Source organism: Nasonia vitripennis, assembly GCF_009193385.2.
Source record: "Nasonia vitripennis strain AsymCx chromosome 4 unlocalized genomic scaffold, Nvit_psr_1.1 chr4_random0003, whole genome shotgun sequence".
Taxonomy (NCBI): Eukaryota; Metazoa; Arthropoda; class Insecta; order Hymenoptera; family Pteromalidae; genus Nasonia; species Nasonia vitripennis.
Genome location: NW_022279638.1, coordinates 387421 through 408176, shown reverse-complemented (window position 1 = coordinate 408176; position 20756 = coordinate 387421). Strand labels below are relative to the sequence as shown.

At 40.9% G+C, this 20756-nt stretch overlaps 1 protein-coding gene across 18 annotated transcripts in view; it reads left to right on the top strand.

Annotated features, from left to right (window-relative positions):
* Window positions 1-20756, top strand: part of LOC100679361 (SNF-related serine/threonine-protein kinase) — a 738484-nt gene that overhangs the window by 424029 nt on the left and 293699 nt on the right. For all 18 annotated transcript variants that reach the window (XR_004227330.2, XR_004227328.2, XR_004227331.2 and 15 more), the window contains one exon: window positions 3607-3759. Coding sequence is in view for 14 of the 18 variants with exons in the window: in XM_032601900.1 (XP_032457791.1) it covers window positions 3607-3759 (153 nt within the window). In the remaining 4 variants the exon portion in view is untranslated. The remainder of the gene's footprint in view (window positions 1-3606; window positions 3760-20756) is intronic.

Below are 20756 nucleotides of genomic sequence, written 5' to 3'. Positions count from 1 at the left end.
TTTGCGGCTATCTTCTCCGACAGTGTGTCCGCAGGGATACCAGTGCGCATGCGCGACCGTGCGATGCGACAACGGTGCGCGAACCAATAGTGTTGCGAGCGAGCGAAACGTCAAGCCGCGACGCGCTGACCAATCAGCGCTCCCGCGACACGGCGGCTAGGGAGAGCAGAGTGGTGACCGCAATCCGTGAGCGCTCGATCATTGAAATCTGCATCGCTTATATCTCTAGCGTCCTCATAGTGGCGGGTGGGTTAAGTAATTTTAAATTCAACGTTTGGGTACATGGCAATTGGCGTTCGCGGCTACCTCAGACATAGTGCTATCTTGCGTCAGTATTCGCAAGCGGCTGCAGCAACGCCTGCGGTGTGGTGCGTATACGGCTGTCCTCCGGTACTTGAAGCCATCGAAGGTATGATCTTCGAATATACCGAGGATATACCGGAGATATATCAGGAGTATACCAGGGGTATACCGAAGGTATTTGAGGGTATACTGATCCATCAAACAAAAAAAACTTGATAGAATTATATATGAAGTAAAAGCAATTCTGATATTAAGTATATGATATATTCTAGTTATTTAAAAAAATTTAATTAATAATATCAAACAAATCAATTGTTTGATAATAAAAATCTAAAGCAGTGCGATTTTATAAGCAATAGTACATGTAACGCAATCGATTTCTATAACAAAGCACGTATTGAAATAATTTATAAGATTATCTGCATTTTTACTTAATCTAATTTTTTGCTTACTTTTACGAGTCTTAACAGCGTAATACTACTTTTTGGAGTATTCTTTGAGGTTATGGAAGAACGTGGACTACATAGGCCAAAAATAATGGTGGATTCGTGGTCAGCGGGAAAAAATACACGAGCATAAGCCTTTTTCTAATTTTGTTGCTTAATGTTTTCCGCATTTTTCTAAGTTTTGACCACGTAATACTGATTTTTGGAGTAATTTTTGAGGTTATGGAAGAACGGGGGCTACATAGGCCAAAAACAATGGTGGATTCGTGTTCAGCGGGAATAAATACATAAGAATAAGCTTTTTTGCTCATTAGTTTTCTCTTCTAGCGAGTCTTAAGGACATATAACTGCTTTTTCGTAATGATATTTGTGACTGTTAGAGTTATACCAGACCGCCATTTTGAACTCTTCAAATAAATCTTTTCGAGGGATTCGGATTCGGAAAGTACACTAAAAAACGATGATTTCCACTAAGTTTCAGCTCATTCCTCTGTAACCCCAATTGAATCATGATTTTTGTCCAAACTCTTTCAAATGGCCCTACTGTGCGGCGTTTAGGTATACAGGATGGCCGATGACGAGGTCTAGGTATTTAGCTCCGTAGTTTTTTTTTTTATACAGGTATAAAAAATATTCGAGATCGGCGTCTACGAGTACAGGGTGTCCAATGACAAGGTCTAAGTACGTATAACTTGCTATGCCTGTTTTATTTTATTTATGGTGCTGTCTATTGGTAACTTTCTGTATATTTTATTTTTGTACATACATGCACTTATACAATTCTTAATTTAATATAATCTCATAGATTTTCAATGTAGATTACACGACAGTAAAAGTTAAATATCAATAAATTTCATATCACATTCTGACACATAAAAAGAATATTTCAGTTGTTTACCTATGAACAAAATGAAACGGGCATGGCAAGCTACGTAGTAAATATTGAGAGTTGATTGTAATTGATCGACGTATTGCTTAAGTTTAAGTAAGCAATCGTTTGACTCAGTCCTCAATTAAACACAACAATTTTCTGTTTTCTATATTACGATTAAAATAATATTTAATAAACTTGACTTTTTTTATTGATCTCAGTTCTTCGATAATCTGTAATTTCGTTGTAAATGAAATAACGTTATTATGTTACATTATGTTATTGCTATGTACGACATAACACGGAATGCATCAAGTTTGTTAACCCTTATTTACTTTGGTTAAAAGTTTTTTTTCTATAGTATGTATTTATATACAATTCGTTTAAAATAGGAAATTTACACATAAAAATTGTATGTATTATTATTATAGAGACATCGTACAAATTTGTAATATGGCTAACCCGAGGTGAGGGAAAAACTCAATCTGGATTATTCCGTGCTCATGCACTCTTAACATTCACCGGTATTCTTTATTAATACTTGAATTTACCTGGGCGCCAGATGAATGCTGTTTTAATATGTGAATTTATACAGTCGTAATACTTAAAACGGTACTCGTTGCGCCATCTACTGGTTGACGACGATTTGGTGCAACAAGACAAGCTCGATCGAACGCGAGCATAGTGCGCATGCCTCGCGTATATACTCTAAGCGCATACTATACTGTATACTCAGCTCCGTGGAGTCAGACTATGCGACACTGTACTATACTCTCTCTCTCTCTCTTGCCTGTAAGACTCCGATGTGAGCGGACGCAATGCCGACTACGACTGGCTCTCAAGCCACTCTATCAATAAACTACTATTTATTATTATCAATAATAAATCTGCCTCACTTATCCATCCACCACTTCCAACAAATCCATTCCTGGTTAGCTAGATAGAGCGTGCGATCCCAGAAGAAAATCCGCTAAGTTCAACCACTCGAAATTCATGGTTGGCTGCATTAATTTAACAAATACGTTCACGTGTGTTCTGATAGGGGATTGATCGCCCGGGAAATCCCGGAGTCGGACTCGTCTCCTCGCAAGCCTCTCTCTCGTACGTGTCGAGCCGGAGTTTTCCACACCAACGTGTAGCGTAAAACCAGCGAAATCGTTCAGTATTCACTAGCAGCTATCCTCGCACGCAATCAAACTGTATTGGTATGCAAGAACCATTTTTTCTCGTCGCGAACTCCCAAATTTGTCTCTACGATAATTTGCCTCTGATCTGTGCGGCTAGTGCAGTGACTGCAGCTCAGTGTCTATGACATTAGAGGCGTAGGAAGCAGCACCACCGATCGGTAAGGAAGTTTACGAGCCGAGGACGACTCGTCTCAAAAGGGGGTGTTGTCACAGACGCACACGTCCGCAACGCGAGCTGCGAGCCGAGTCAGCGATAAGAGTCCGCAGAGCCGTACTACGATGCATAGCATGCGCTTGTATCGTAGACGTTAGCTCAGTGGTTAGAGCTCCCGCTTGGTAATCTCAGGATCCGCGGTTTAAGCCTGCGTCTACTCTTTTTCGTTTTCTGACTCATCTCCTCTCCGTCCGTTACAACAGAAATACCCTACACGCATTTTTGATTATTTTACTCTACCGCAAAACTCTCCACAATCGTATAACCTATTGTTGTAACGATGTATAAGAACAGATTATACGATTGTGTAGAGTTCTGCGGTGGGGTAAAATAATCAAAAATGTGTGTAGGTTATTTGTGTGTAGTAAATATCTGTGTAGAATTTTGTCGTGTTGCAAATATGTTTTTAGCGTTATTTTGTATAAGGTATATGGTTATTTTCGTGTAGACTAGTATGGTTTCACCTACGCTACTTTATTTTATATGCTAAAAACTGACGAAAAAAATTCGGGATTATAAGAAATTAACTATTATTTATAAATATACAGATATTATAAGAACTTATGTTGCTATTCTATGTTGTAGGTTCGATGCATGAAGCTTGTTCAACATCCAAACGTTGTTAGATTATACGAAGTAATCGATACTCATACCAAATTATACTTAATATTAGAACTGGGTGATGGTGGAGACTTGTATGATTACATAATGCGCTATGAAGGGGGATTGACTGAAGAGGTAAGTAATATTTATTTATTTATTTATTTTTATGTATTTATTAAGAAAAATAAAAAGTTATTTACAACACTCCGCATAATTCCTGTAAAGATAAACAAGATTTGATCGCAGGTCTGGAATTATAATTATAACAAAACAATAATAAAATACTCCATACTACTACTTTCTTACTTAAATTTTGGCATCATATGCATATACATACATTTGATTTTTTTTTCGCACGCCATCAGTTGCGCCCCAACCCGTAAAAGATGCATCTGTATAAATAGTTCTATCATAACAACCTTCTTTGATGTAATGCACTCTTTTAGGTAGATTCTTCTTCCACTATCTCAAATCATTAAAAACTAATTCTGGTAAAGACATTCTTTTATTAAAATTATAATCATTCATAATTAGCTAAAAGATCCTTATCTTTCTCTAGATTCTTATTATACAGCCAAGCATACTCGACTGCTGGGCACGCTGCAATTAGCTTAACGATTAGATGCGAAAAATTTCTAATTTTGCAGATTTTGATGAGAAAAAATTTGTTTACTAATTCAATAAGTTGGTCTCTTTTTTCACTTGGTGAAGAAATGTAATATTTAACTGTAAAACATATATGCATGTCAAATTTTATTACTATCGGTCGCGTGGTTGCAGAATCATAACGGTATACGTACATACACACACACAGTCATCTGCACAATTTAAATTGTAAAACTTAAGTTAATATATTTTCTTTCTATTTACATAACAAATGTCTTTTTAATTTACATTTAAATTCTTTTCTAAAACAGACAATATAAGCTTAAAGTAGGCAGCATGCAACGCAACTATCATTCTTTTTGTAAAATTTCCATTGTAAGATACTTCTAGCACAGCAATCGAATCATCAAACGAAGCAAAGATATAAAATGTCATTTTAACAAACCTAATAACATCATGCCTAATTGGATTTGGCCATAATACTTATGATTTTTTTTAGAAGTAACTTCACCATCGGAATTCCATATTAAAAAAAGTAACTCTTTTACTAACTCTGTGGCTGTCATTTCCTTTCCTTTAAGTGGGCATTTTACTTCACACAAGCAATCTTCTCAAACGTTAATACTGTTAGCGCTGTATCCTAGCCAAGGTGCTTTTGGATTAATAAATAATCCATATTTCTCTATTTTTATTGCTAACTGTTTTTTCGTAGAGCTTCAACTATACTTTCATTTAATACTCCATAACGAGTTGCAGTATTACCTTTGAATTCTGAAAAGAAAATTAGAATTAGATTAGAACTTTTATTCCCAATCAGCACTTTTGTTAAAGGTGTAAATAAAAAGTTCATAGCATACACTTCCAGTAATACGTACTCTTCTCTCTTTCTTCCATAAATCATTATTTTGATTTACAGTGGTTATGAATATATCTACAACTTAAGCACTTGAAATTCGAACAGTACTTTCATGAAATTCAGAAAAAAATAGAATAACTTTCTGGTATACAAAGTAAAACATCATCTAACCTTTGTTTGTTCAACAAATTATTAACTAATTCTGTACATTTCCTATCAGTATTTGTCACAACTATCATACATTGTTTAGTCTGACGTTTTCTGGATACATTTATCGTACTTTCTGCATTTGGACATGCTAGATAAATAAATATAATAAATTATTGTTTAATATATAATATAAATTTTATATTTATAATTATAAAAAATAATTAAACAATTTTATCTATATTCATGGTTTCAAATGTGATGGGCGGATGGTGGGCTCTCCTCAGAGAGCAAAGGGGACAGGTGACGAAAGACACACTAAGTCCCTTGTAACTGGTCGTGTATTTGTTCTAATGAAGAGAGAGAGAGAGAGTGAGAGAGAGAGAGAGAGAGAGAGAGAGAGAGAGAGAGAGAGAAAGCGTCGCTCACTTGCGTGGTCGCCGATGATCTGCGAGTGGTCCATGTGGTGAGGTGCAGTCGCTGCATCTCTGCTCGTGAGAAACCTTTGGTAGCGGTGTTCTCTACTAACGGTGCGCCTCGTGCGCGCCGGCCAGCAGACACCGGAGAGCCTAGGGCTCATCCGTGACACGTCCGAGGTCGCCCGAAAATGTTGGATTATCCGCATAGGCCAGGCTGTAAGGATTTGAAACTGCCTTATAGTGACAAAATTTGTTACAGCAAACAGATTGTGCGATCATGTAAAGGATGATAAACAGATCAAAATGTATATGTTTTTCACTCGTATTTCCGTTCTTTATGGTTAGTTATTAACAATTTAATAAAAAAAGCGATTTTTGTCTTTTTTTGCTTATAACTTTAAAACTAAGGAAGCTATCAGTGTGTTTCAAAAAGAAGATTTATAGAGAATAGAAATATCTACAAAATGAGAGGTCAACCGCCTCAATCGGATTATTAGATTTTGAGAATTTATTTTAATTAGGAAAAACCGAAAAATTAGGCGTTTTATCGATATTTATAGCTCTGTCCTTTTTTGAGCTGGAGCGCTAAAATTTTGGGAATAAGTAGGGATTATAATGTTCTTTATATGTGTAAAAGTTGGGCTATGTCGGATTATTATTTTGCTCAAAATCGCGATTCAAAGGCTGCGGTACGGTTTTTTCCGGCAGACCTGTATGCTCTACCGTAAGTCTTCTTTTTGAAACACACTGATAGCTTCCTTAGTTTTAAAGTTATAAGCAAAAAAAGACAAAAATCGCTTTTTTTATTAAATTGTTAATAACTAACCATAAAGAACGGAAATGCGAGTAAAAGACATATACACTTTCATCTGTTTATCATCCTTTACATGATCGCACAATCGGTTTGCTGTAACAAATTATGTCATGTGAAAATGCTCTACAGCTTGGCCTAGCACCTGAGCTGTGCGCACTCTAGCGCGTGTATGTGTGTGTGTGTATGTCCCTTAGCGCATTGGTTTCTTTTTCGTCCTGGCAGCGTAGCTGCATGTGTTTACATGTGTGTGTGTGTGTGTGTTTTAATGTGGCGTAAGCAGAGCAAGCTCTGCACAAGTGACCCTCCGACACCGGATCCCCACAGATACTATCGTCAAACAATACTTCCGTGGGGCCCCTTAATTAGCCTAGTTGGCTTCTTCTTTAGGGTTTGACATTTCCATACATGCCCCATCCACCGAAGTGATTAGGGCTTCAGGGTCAAACTCGTCTTCTTCTTTCTGCATCATCCAGTCGTCTGCTTCTTGCAGCATCGTCCGGTCATCCTCTGGACAGACTCAACCCCGACACCTACCTTCCTCTGCATCGGGTGAGGGAGTCTGGGCTCCAACTCAGTTACCTACGTTCCTCAGCATCGGTCTGAGGAGCACTTAAAGGTACTCAACCCTATCTCCTACGTTCCTCTGCATCGGGTAGGGAACTGAGAGCTCGACTCTAGGACCTACGTTCCTCTGCATCAGTTCGAGGAGCGTTTCGTAGCTACTACTTAGTGGCTTTCGTTTAGCAACAGTTTTACTCAGCTGTTTCGCCTTGTCTTTCCCTTCTATTTTCTTCATCATTTCTAACCTTCTTGAGAATGGTTTTTACGTAGTTGTTTACTGCGCACCAACCATCCTTCGTCTGAGCTCAAGAAGCCTCGAAGGGCCACTCTCCGCGTACCTGGAAACAGGCTTGAGCCAGGAGTGTTTCTGAGCTGACTGAGTTACAGGCATCCGGACCTGTTGATTAGTAGGTGGAAGATTCTGAGTACCGAAAGCAAGGAGGGGCCAGACTGTGGAACCTTTCTGGTGCTCAGCATACCCGAAATCTCGGTAAGGCTGCTCCGGCAGCGCAATTTTCAACTGTACTGGGATCTGGGCCGGATTACCGTCAGGGTTGATGAGGGTCCCCGGGGCCAGCGCGAACAGAGCAACACTGTCCCGCCCTAATCACCATGGCTGGCGACGAGACTTGTTGTTCCCAACCCTTTTGCATGCAGTCAGTAGTTCCTCTGTGGTAATTGGTGGAACGCTTTCGTCATTTGTGTCTTCTCCCGAGGTAGCTGTTACTTCCAGTTGAGTGGGAAACAGCGTAGTCACGATGCTGTCCAGTAGTTCCGGGCTTTTAGGAGGGGGAATATAGCCTCCCTTTATCTTCTTCATTACTACTTGGTATGACCGCCCCCAGGGATCCAGCTCAACCTTATCCTGTAGTTCTTTAAGGCACCGTCATTTATTTTCTCGGATTTTTCTCTTGAGTATCCGTTTAGCATCCTTCATTTCTTTGTTTCGGGCGTCTACTACTTCTTTACCTCGACCAGTCATGTAGTATTTCTTCCGGACTCGCTGTTCCCGTCTTCTGGTTCGATGACACTCGCTGCGAGCAGCGCCAATTTCTTTATCCCATCAGTATACTGGCGATCGTCTATTATTTGGGCCCTCCTTTGGCTGGCCCGCTCGGTAACGCATAAAACACAAAATCCCGCCGATCGCCGCCGCCAGAACCGCTATCATTGACCATGAAGAATATCCGAAAATGGACGCAAATTGGCTCAAATCTTCAAGCTCAAACGCCATCGCTTTCCTTTGAGCAATCTTGCGTGCCTTGTTCGCTATTTCGCAGAGACCTGCACCTGCTCCTAGATTTTCTAGTTCTGAGCCATGCAGGTCTTAGGCTCGGCTTGCCGCTAAGTCGGCGATTGCTTGCTGAACGTCGGCCACCGAGTTGAACGAAATATTTATTCGCGCAATGACCTTTGAAACATTAAGCTACACTGTTTCGGGAGTGGTCTCATTTAGGCGGGATACTAGAGATCACGATACCGTGAGGCGAGCGTTGGCCGTTAGGGCAGCGCACCCTTCTCTTAGCTCTAATATGCCGGACCCTATAATGCGTGAAGTGACCTGCTCTGCACGCAGGCACTGTATACAAATATTTTTCGGTGTCCTAATTGAATATACCCACGTGTTGGCTCTATGCAACCGAAGCCAGAACGTTTCTCGCATCACCTTTAACTTGAGGTTACAACCATTCAAGTTGGTGATCGTCCGTTCCGATTATTTCGCGTACCGGTTTGGGATCCGTTAGGATGTATAGATCGCCTAGCCTGAGCAACTTTGGCACTCTTTCCGCGGAAATCGGTATAAACGTGCAGTTACTCTTGCTAACAGCAAAATAGCGATGCTCAGGCCAGATGTACGACGCTATGTGCGTCACGTTTAAAATGTGCTGTGCTGTCGTCACCGGCGATGCTCTAAACAAATTGAACTTTTCAATGTCGAGTAGAGAGATTGCCACCTGATATACGAGATATCTCTCTAGGAACCATATCGAGATTTTGGACGCGAGCATAACCGGGATTGCCGACAATCTTCTGACGGGAATTGGGAATTTAGCGTTTGTTACTGCATTCTTTATAGTTTCTGCTGCGTTGCCGATTGTGCTCAAGGGCATAATCCGTGGGTGGACTAGGCCTTTTACTGCGAACAAGATCGCGTCGGTTACTACCTCCGTGTCCAGCCTAAATTGCGCTATTGCCGCCTTTGCGTTTTGCTGCGCGTTGTGCGCCACGATTGCGTTGTGGTTCTCGGTTTTGCCATTGACGAGTATATCGCTTGCGACTTTTATCTTCAGCATCCTGTCGCTGAGATCCAATAACTCGTTCTCGACAGTCTCCGTCTGGTTTGTCAGAAGGGCTGCCGTCCGGCGTGTGTCGTCAGCGATCACTTTTATTGCTGCCTCGATCTCCGCTTCGTCGGCTTCGTCCAAAGTGCCCCATAAGAACCTGTGAATCTTGCCGACGAAGGGCACAAGCAATCGCTGAGCGCGGTGTGGCACCTTGTTTACACCGTGTGCAAGGATTAAATCTAGTACGCGCTCGGCTTGTCGAGTGGCCACGCTGGCCTCCTCGACGAGGTCGTCCATGTCGCACTGCTTTCCGCATGCCTGTGCGATGCGAATCACATTATGTACAAGCTCTTCGCCCGTCCGAAAGTAGGGTTGCAAGTCAATCCTCTGGATAATTTTTCAGTCAGTGCTCGATGTTACCATTGGCACTATTTTTTTTATTATAAGACCCAAATTTTTTTTAAACTATTTGTTACGCGATCTGGTCCTCCCACAGGGCCGAAGCTGCTGCTTCCCTGCCTGCCGCACGCACTTGACCTGCAAGAACACGCTGGGTTATAGTACGTATACAAGCTACGGAAGGTCGGGCAGTCTGGCTTTCCGTAATGTATCGACTTTTCCTGACCGACCGGAGACTTCCTGGGACATTTTCTTTTTTTGTGCGCTCCGCCCGGGGCAGCGCAAAAAAACAAACAGGAAAAAAAGTTCTAGTCCTCCAGGTCCTCACTCGCGTTAGCTACTTCCCTTGCGATCGCACTCGGCGTATGGAATTTGTTTATGTGGACGACTTTTGTCATCTCGTCGTTCTGAAGGGTAACATTGTTAGTTTTTCGATTGATTTTTGTTATTTTGAAAGGCCCGCGGAATTCTCTTGCAAATTTGATCCTTCCTGGGTTCTTTTAATAAGAATACCATTTCTCCCTCCCAAAAATGCTTTGAATTCAGCTTCCTGTCGTAGTAGTGCTTTGACTTGTACTTAGATTGGACTATGTTCATGGCTGCGACCGTCTGCAGTGCCGTTAAGTTAAACGTCATTTCGTTGATATAATCGTTGTAGGTAAGATCGTTGCTACTTCGCGGGAAACTTGATGGGATTCTGGGTTGAGTACCGAATACTAGCTCGTGTGGTGTGTAACGCGTGATCTCATGTTCGGTGCAATTATACGCATGCTGACAGATTGCGGTCCAATCGTTCCATTACGTGGTATTTTTTACATATTTCCGCAAGTACTCGGTCAGGGTATGGTGCATGCGTTTGATGGCCCCATTCCCCTGAGGTTGATACGCGGTTGTACAGAACTTCGTTATCTTGAAAAATTTCGCAAGGTTCTCTAGCATTTTGTTCTAGAAGTGCGTTCCTTAATCAGTTATGATCGCGGACGGAATTCCGAACACGCAGATAACTCTTTTCAGAAGGGTTCTTCTACATCGACGCGAAGTTTCTTTTTTAATGTATCTCCTGACCAAGGCCATGCTGTCAAAGCCTCCGGTTACGACGCGCTGGCTGAGGAAGTTTTCCCTGTCGGTTCTTGGCTCACGTCTCTCCGGGAGTCGTCCAGGATATTTGGGTTTGGAGGGAACGCAGGCAATATACGAACGGTCATGGCTCGCCGTTTTTCCGGCGCGTTGTTTATGCCCTGTAACGCTCGGTACCGGAGCGCAGCTCGCCCGTGGAAAGCTAAAGGTTTGCAGTGGTTCCAACTCTTGAGCCACCACACCCGAGGGTGGGATTCGCATGCTCTCTTTGCTGCTGCACGAGACGTAAGCATCGCCTAAGTTTAGAGATGCTGGGGCCTGTCCTTGCTGCCTGCTACGAGTCTCGCGGTCGGAGGGCTCTACATACTTCAGAAAGGCCTTTAGTTGTGAGGGCACCTCTGACCTGCGTGATGACTCGGATATTCCTGATTCGACCTTGCGCATCGATTCATCTGAATCCGATTGCTGATCAGCTGACTAGGCTGGTTTGGCTACTACTTCGCGAATACCACCGCTAGCAATTCCTTATCATAAGTCGGGTACTTTAACTCGCTCCCCTTAAGGCAACAAGATGCATACGCACAAGGCTGATCCGCCCTGACTTTCCCTTGACTTAAAATCGCGCCTAGCGCATAATCGCTGCTGTCCGTCGTCACAATAAATGGCTGCGTCAAATCGAAAGCCTTGAGGATCAGTTTGCTAGACAACAGCCGCTTGAGCTCATCGAACACGGCCTGTTCCGTTTCGCCCAATTTAAACTCGGCATCTTTAGCTAAAAGTCGGAACAACGGGTGAGCTATTTTCGAAAAATTTTTTATAAATATCTGATAATAGCTGAATAGGCCTAGCGCTTCCTCGTGTCTGTTGGCATTGGATAATCGGCCATGGCGCGTATTTTGTACCGCCATCTACAATATGGCCCAGCACGTGTGCCTACTTCCTAAGGAACTGACATTTCCGCGGTTCGACTGTCATGTTTGCTTCTAACAGTCTTATTAATACGCGACGTAGCCGTACCATATGCTGGTCCTACGTTTCACTGAACACCATCTAAATATATTTATACCCATTCTCCCTGCAGTCCGGCCATAGCTAAGGACATAGCCATTGTAAAAGTAATAGTGGCCTCTTTTAGGCTCATGACCATCCTATTGAACTGCAGAAGTTGGTTCCCGTTCCGTCGGGCGCGGAGAAGACTGTCAGGTGAGCTGAATCTGGGTTCATCTTAATCTGATGGTATCCCTGTTTGAGATCCATAACCGTAATGAAATTAGCGGCGGCGAGATGTTCTAGTATATCACTAGTGAACGGGAGAGGGTAGCAGCTGCCCTATGTCTCCTCGTTAAGGCCTCGAAAATCAGTTACTAGACGATATCTTTTATTCCCCTGCGCGTCCGGTTTTTCGGCACGATCCATAGGGAGGAGGAATAATTCGAGTTTGATTCGACCACTATGTTTTGTTCGCGTAATTTATTGAGCTCCCGGATCATATGCTCCTTAATGGCCAGTGGAAATCTAAACCTATGGTTTCTGATCTGTTTAGTGCACTTGAGCACGATTTTATGCTTAATCAAGTGGGTTGCTGGGAGAGGCTCGCCCTCGAGTCCGAATACTCCGGCGTATTCGTGAATTATTTCCCGAATTTCCTTAATTTCTTCTGCGTCGCAACCACTCAAATCGGCGAGTTCCAATATCTTATTTGCCCGATCACACCTAGCCTTATCGTCGGCCCTAAGCCTGTCATTTAGGATCCGCACCTTAGTGTACTTTCCCTGTGTAACGCTCGCATGAACATACGGCGTACCGAGGCTGTAGAGTCAGCACTTTCCTTCGATGAGCCGTCCCCTTCAGCTTCGAACAGCGTACTTTCTCCGACAGATTCGCATTCTATAAACTCGTCTACCGGGCTAGCGATATTTACCGCTGCTTCACTGACGTTTATACATTCGGCATAAATTCCACCATTAATTTTCTCTGCCACAAAATTCCCGAATAGTACGTCGGATGTAAATTTGTTAACGGCACCCATCCCACGTCTACGTTAAGATTGCCAACGCGCGCACTAATCAACATTTTCACCCTAGGGGGAATCGTTATATGCTCTTCGGACTCGAATGGCAGGACTCTGTCGCCTAGCTTCAGACACCCGCTGGCTGCATCTATGCATCCATCGTGCGCGTGCATGATATTACAGCCGATAATGCCATAGTTCTCTATAGGAATATCGTTGGGTACAAGAAACACCCGGGGTGACTCTTTGTATCCTTATAATTTTTTGTCGATCGATTGGATAGGCCGGCGCTTGGGGAGCGCGACGAGCGTCCCTCTAGTTTAAACTCTCGTTTGTATTTTTAAAGTCCTCACCGCGATTATTGTCGCGGTCATTGCTACCGTTGCTTTTATTATTCCGCCTATTGTCTTTTTGATTGCGATTATTATTTTGCCGCGGTAACCGTTGCCGTTGTTACCTCTGTTGTTATTATTATTGCCGCCGTTCGCGCCCTTGTCGCCCTGCGCATTACCGTGACTATTATCATTTGACACTGTCCCGGCTTTCTCCTTGTTATTACGGGTCGGTTGCACGATTACTTTTCTGGCATCGTGTCTGATTAAAATGCGGCAATCTTCTAACGCATGCCCCGGAATGTCGCAGTACGTGCAATGGGCTTTATTTGGCATAGCGTTGCCTGTGCACTGTCGGGATTCCCGGGTCACTTCAGTGCCCATTGCTACGCTTGCTCTTGTGGGCATCACGCTCACGCCCGCGCCGTTGAGTTCGCGCGTTCTTTCGGGGCTCAATCGGTGCGACTTATATTGGCCTGTATCCAGCCCGTGGATCGACACTGATAGAACATATTCCGCATCGTCGCTTGAATCGACGCTTGTTACGCTTTTTGCGCTATCGCTAAACCTACTACTTCAAGCGCTACTCCAGCATGAACTCCACCTATCCTCCGATTCTGACCTTAATCCTGCGCTTATCGCGCCGTCAGACTCATCACCCGAACCGACTTCTGACTCCGAGTATCGCCTGGGTCGCTGCACCGCGAATTTCTCGTTGCGGCTATATGCATGATTATTTGACGACCGGCGGCGGCTCGAACTTGACCTGTGCCTCTGGCGGTCGCGAGCTACCGGGCTTTGCTTTAGTTTTGTTACGTGCAAGTACGCGTTTTCTTTATGGGGTTTGCTAGAAACTCGAGGGGCGCACGCTAATGATCGCTCGCGTGATGCGTTTTTTCTACTACAGCGCTCGTCGCTTTTCATATTTCGTTGATACGCGGCCTTCGGCACCCGATACGTAGACAACTTTTTTCAATAATATTTTTTGTAAAACCCCACATTCATCTGAAAACTATATGTGTTTGAAGCATATCTATTTGTATAAAAGTGCCCTTCGAAACCCAAATCTTAAGTAAGTCTGCTGTAGCTGAAAAGTGGAAATTCTGAATTTTGGCCTTCGAAGAAATGTCATACCTGATAATATGGCACATATAAACATGGTTTTACGTTTCTTGCATTATACCTGAATATATTTAATAGTTTAATTCATTTTTCAAAAAATTAGGGAAAAATATTAACAAAAAATTTAGAATTTTTCATTTTTGGACTATTTAAGGTGTATCCGTCCCCTTAAGTATAACAATAGAAGAATATGTTATGAGATAATAGGTTACATAAATTTATCTTCAGTAATCAATGCAATATACTATACTACGCCGCAAATGTCTCAGAACATATTATTTATACGCAACTCTAATGGTCAAAGAGTGAGAGAGGTGTCCGCTAAGCGTCTGCCTTTTACGAAACGAATCGCAGTTGCAGAGAGTCGGACGCACGGAGTAAGTGTCACGTCCGGCGTTAGCGACAATAAACGTGGATCTTACGATTTATAATTTAGATAAGTTTTATATTGATTTTTTAATTATCTTTTGGTAAATTACGCTGCCACCAGTCGCTTAACTTGCGACGACCGAAAAGTAATATGAGATATAACGCGTTGGCCACTTTATTAGTGATACGAGATGTTCGGAATTGCTTCTATCCTCCCAAGGGAGTATTCAATTCGGATAAATCGGGAATGGTGTGAGGGTATCAAAGAACATGAAATTACTATAGTTATATCAACTTAAAGTTTACATATATTTAATTACCTTAGTTGTCTGGATTGTACAATTTATTGATTCGTGGCAATATGTATTCGCTACTTCTTAATTTAAAACTTACAACTTTTCCTGCACCTTAATTGTCTGGATTGTACAATTTATCGATTCGTATTCGCTATTGGAGTTTTTATTTGGCTCTAGTGGAGTTTTTATTGATCAACCTCAACATCCAGGAACCCGAGTTAGTGTGGATGCACCGTCTTGAAGTAGACGAGCTGTGGGAGCAGGCCATCAACCTGGAGATCTGTTTGCGAAAGTGTTAAGTACACCGTATTTTAATTGTTTGTACTTGGGGTGTATGCTTAACATGTACATATGGTGGTTGCTGTCAATTCTTGAACAGGGCAGGTGCGAATCTTCTTCAATCGGTTTGTTTTGTTTTGAGTTGCAGTATCACATATTTTGAATGGCCATAGAAAAAAATACAGTTGAGAAAATAAAAAATATCTGTTTTTCCCGAATCCAGAATCCAAAAATATATATGCATGTCAAATTTTATTGATATTGACGGAGCAGTCCCAGAAATATTACGGTATACACACACATCCATAAGGATATTATCTAAAAACACTAGATTTGAACCTTTAACACACCAAAAAGTATTTTCTAAAAGTTTTGAAGAAACTCAAAATTATTACAGTTTACTATTACAAAGCTTTCTCTAGGAGGAAGCAAAATATATATATTTTTTTAATATATATTCTTGTTGTTTTTTCTAGTATAACTATAAGTGTAATGTAAATAGTTCAAATATACAATTCTTAAAATTTTTCAAAAAAACCCATTACCTTAAGTAATTTATTTACCTATAATTAAAAAAAAGTTAACTCTTAAAAAAGTAAAAGGTTAGGCGAGTTTGCCATGCCCGTTTCATTTTGTTTATTGGTGAACAACTAAATTTTCTTTTTATGTATATTAGAACGTCATACAAATACTATACGTACAATTAAATGGGCATGGCAAGTTACATAGTAATTATCTTGAGAGTTATTCTTTGCTTCTTTAGATTAAATATAATAAATTTGACTTTGTTTGATTGATCTCAGTTCTTTTCTATCTGTAATTTTGTTGCAGAATATATCAAACTCGCCTAACCTTTTACTTTAAGAGTTAATTTTTTAAGAGATTTCAATCCTTTTTTTTAAATTGTTTAGCGTATTTCATATTCAAAATCGTAAAAATAAAATATAAGCATCTTTAGCACCATTCGCCACAGCTTTTTTGTAACATTTTTATTACTAAGATAAAATCACTGATTGTTCTAATATACATCACCCTAGAATTATTTCTACACCTAGACACCAAAAACCACGGAGCGCGCCACCTAGACCTTGTCATCGGTTACCCTGGCAAGCTAGTTACTCTTACACTGAAAAAAAAACACCGTCGTTTCTGCTGTAAAGTGCGGTAGTTTTGACCGTTCTGCCACTGTAACTACTGTTCAGTAAGAACAACGGTGTGCCACTGGTAGTTTTAACGAGTCGCGACTCGTAAAATTGGTAGCTTACGCGGGACACCAGCAAAAACAACCGAACTGATTCTTTGAAACTGCTGAACTCTACGGTAATCTTGGCGAGTCTTCGTACAATGACGGATTACTATTGCGAGTTCAGTTAAAATGGCTGTGTTTTTTTTTCAGTGTACAGCTACGAAACGCAGAGTATGCACTGGCAACCTCTTAATTCAAAATATCGTAATATATTATTATATTTTTTTGCGAAAGCAATTCTCATCTGTATATAGCTTTGCGGCCTACTTCACGGTCCTAACACTTCTTGCGGCTAACATAACAGTCTTTCACATTTCGGACTGAAGAAGAAAAACGTAATTTTAGCATTTATGGATTATACACTCACATATTATTAAAATAAGCAGTCTTTTCACTAATATTTTTGTTGGAAATCATAGTTTAGCTCAGAAAACATACTAATTAACCAAAAAATCTTACAAATAGTAACAATAAGCTTTTTTTCTGTATCGTGAAAAATCCGAACACTAATATATATTCGTCTGCTTCTCAAACTCGCCTTCGTGGCGCTACCGCGCCACTTGATGAGCTGGGCGTTATATTTCTTGAGATGTTTTGAGGTATCGATAGTGAATGTATACGGTATAAATCGTACGAGTGTTATCTAGAAGTGGGATAAAGCTTTCTATTATGATTCTGTTTGCAATTTTTTCAATTTGGACTGTAGCGATCTCGCTTAAACGTTCTGCTCGGATATGATCCTTAGGGATTGGGAATTCGTACCTGGGATTTATGTCATGTATGTGTTGTTGGATGTCTTGAAGTTGGGATTTATTTAGCAGGTCAGGATGCATTTTTCCTGTTCTTGCGTGATATATTACGTCTAGAGTAGTCCTGTAGGTTTCCATGTTCGAATTTAATAATGTTTCCACGGCATTGAACCATTCTGTGAGTTGTACTGTGTAGTTTAATACGGTGATTTGGTTACGAGTGTCGTACATGTTTCTTCCTAGAATTTGTGTTTTGAAAAAGTACTCTTCTTGTCTGTCTTGTAGGTCCGTCCAATTTTTGACTAATTTGTTGAATCTGCTTTGGCTAAGGTGAGTCTGTTTTTCTACTAGGTGCACTATTACTTTTTGATCCTTGAACAATTGGTCTATTTGTTCATTACAATATACGCTGTCGTCTTCAGACAGTGTTCCGAGGAGGGTTTTGCTCAAGCTACCAATAAAACCGAATGGCACTGCCCTTTTTACTATAGATGTGGGGTAGTTTGCCTTGGCCTTCCAGGTTTTTATGAACTGCTGTATCGTCGCGTAGATGCCTGAACAAATTTTCTGCCTACTCGTTTTTGTCTAGTAAATAGTTTGCCCTAGAGAAAAGTAAGGTACATTCGGCTCTTTCGGTAGAGCATGTTGTATTTAAAGCTTGTAGTTGGCCTACAACGAAAGATCCGTTGCGATACAGTGAGCCTATATCGATGAATGTTATTATTTTCCAATCTGCTTTAGTGAAACGGAGGTCGTCTCTTTTTTCATAATACACTCCTGGGTTGTGTTCAAAGGATGTGATTTCATAGTTTTTATACCCAAAGACTGAAGAGGTTAATGATAAAAACAGTATAAAAATTATCAGTAGAGATGAAATTTGATAATGCATTTTTCCTAGAACAGAAATTAAATTAAATATACACAGTTGAAATAAATTCATTAAAGTTGAATTTCTATGCTCTCTCTTTTTGGTAATTTGGAAAAACTGACGTTTTTGAATTTAGGCAAGGATGTTCTCAAAATGGATTGAGGCTTTGGTTTCCAAATCACGATGGAAGTAAGCGTTATAACTTTGCATTCCGTTCTTTTGGACCTTTGCCAGAGATTAAATAATATGGATAAGGTTCTAATCGTTACGAGTATTCCGCATAGCGCACAAAGAGAAATAGTTAGAGCCAGTTTAGATTCACTCAGTGTGAAGAAGCGTTGATGTTTTAGTATGGCATCGAGTTTCGCGCTGTTAGGAATCGGTAATGAATTTTCGAAATATACGATCTGTCGATGTCAGACTTTGTGTGGAACTTAGGAAAATCGTGTTGTCTAGTTTTACTGAACAATTACTATGGAAAAGTAATGTGCCCGCACCCTTAGGTATTTCGACTCATTTTTGTATGTATTTGCAATTTAGAGATACATTTAAGGTATGATCGCTGGAGTAATAATATCCAGATGTTCCCGTTAAGGGTTTTCAGTATGGTTTGGTTTTGCAAAGTATAGCCACGTCGCATAACTTAGTGTTGACATGTTCTCTTTTAAACAAGGCATCGCTTTCACAGCTTGGCTCTGCGTGTGCATTACTTATCGCGTATTTGTTTGGGCAGATAGTTACTAGCGTTGTTCGTTGGCAACTTTCTGCAGGGTTCGATGCGGCGAGACTGTATGATTCCCGAGCTACGTTTGCGATGATGTAATATTCCTTTGGGATATTACCTCCTTTTATTCTATTATACTCTATTATAGGGACATACCCTCCTTTTATTTTGCTTTCTGCATGAGAAAAAAAGATTGGTAACGGGTCAATCCTGTAAACTTCTTCCGGAATTTTATTCAACAATGGTATTTTTACATCGTTTAAAAACAACGGAGCATTATATATAGACTAAACTGTCGTGGTGATTTCTTATTATTTTTTGATGCATTTCATCGGGCGGAAAGATAGTGTTTCCATAACATATAATCATTTTACATTTATAAAGATTTAGTCTCTCTGTAAGTGTTCAAGAATTGAGAAAAATTCAGTTTTTCGGTAAGATCGCCTGTTTTGGACAATAGTATGGTCGTGATACCGTATTCCTTTATGGCCTAAACCAATGACAACAAACATTTCTTCGCGTCTTTGGTGGAAATTTCATCTAAATATGAGTATTTTGCGACTGTGGACAGCACGTAATGCTTTCCATGTTGGGTAATTGCCACCTTCCCTTTTGATAATTTTCCTAGCTTAAAATCTCCTACTACTAGACGAAATCTACGTCTAGTAGTAGCTTGTCGATGATGGAAGTGAACTCTGCGTCAGCGGAAGTAAAATGCAAAATGTTGTCGGGCTTGTATGTTAGACTTTCATTAGAAAATTTGATTTCAAATTTTGACTGCGGAAGTTTCATGATTTCGGGGTAAAATAGTTCTGGCGGTATAGTGCTTGACGCAAGGGCCTTTCTTCTTCTGTGGATGATTCATTGGCCTCTAGGATTTCGTCGATTGTAGTCAGAGGCCCATATTCTCAGATCTACATGAGGGTTCCCGCAGAATATGGGCGTTGTCTACTTCTTCAAGAGGGGTGGAAGTGGCTCTTCTGTTTGCTCTCATTCCTTCTTCGTGCTCCCACCAGTAATCTCCTGCCTCAAAAGAACCAGATGCCCCGTCTGAGAAACGTGGTAACAGGACAATTTTGTTCGTTTTTGGTTTGGGTTTTTCAGAAACTAATTCGGAGACTGCAATTTTACGTTAATACTCAAAATGCAGCTCTTCTAGTGAAAAAGTGTATTTTGAGCAGATTTTGACTGGACTATAAAGTAGTGATAGGGTTCCTAGACAGAGCTTCGGCGTTTACGTTAAGACGACCTGCCTTATAAATGAATTCGTAATCGTACTTGCGTAACTTCGTTCTCCACCTTATTAAGCGTTGTAGGGGTGGCTTTACGGAACCGATCCATTTTAGTGGCTCGTGATCGCTCACCAGGATGAATTTTCTTCCGTACAGATAAGGTCGAAAATGTAAGACAACAGCTATGATAGCTAAACACTTCTTTTCAGTGGTCGTGTAGTTATTTTCTGCTGCTTTCATTAATTTAAACATATAGGCGATTGGATGTTCTTCTCCTAGTTTCCCTTGACTAAGGACGGCTCCTATGACAAAATCACTCGCATCGGTGGTGAGAATGAAACTTTGGGAGAAATCCGGATATTGGAGGACTGATGGAGAACAAAGCGCCAGACGTAGGTCATCGAAACTTGCTTGCCTCTCTTTACTCCATTCTAATTTTAATCCCTTTTTCAAAGCGTCAGATAGCGGCTTTGCTCAGGCTGAGAAATTTTCTATAAATCTCCTATAATATTCTGCTAATCCCAAAAACTGCCGAATGTTGGTTTGGAATTTCGGAATCGGGAATTTTGGTTTGACTCCTTTGTCCGTTACAAGGTTAGAAGGTGTCCGAGAAATTCTACCTCAGTGGTCAAAAATTCGCACTTTTCGAGTTGGAGAGAGAAATTTGTGTATCTAAGACGGTTGAATAAGCGTTTTACCTTCTTGCCATGTTCGTCTAAATCCTTCGCGAAAACTAATGT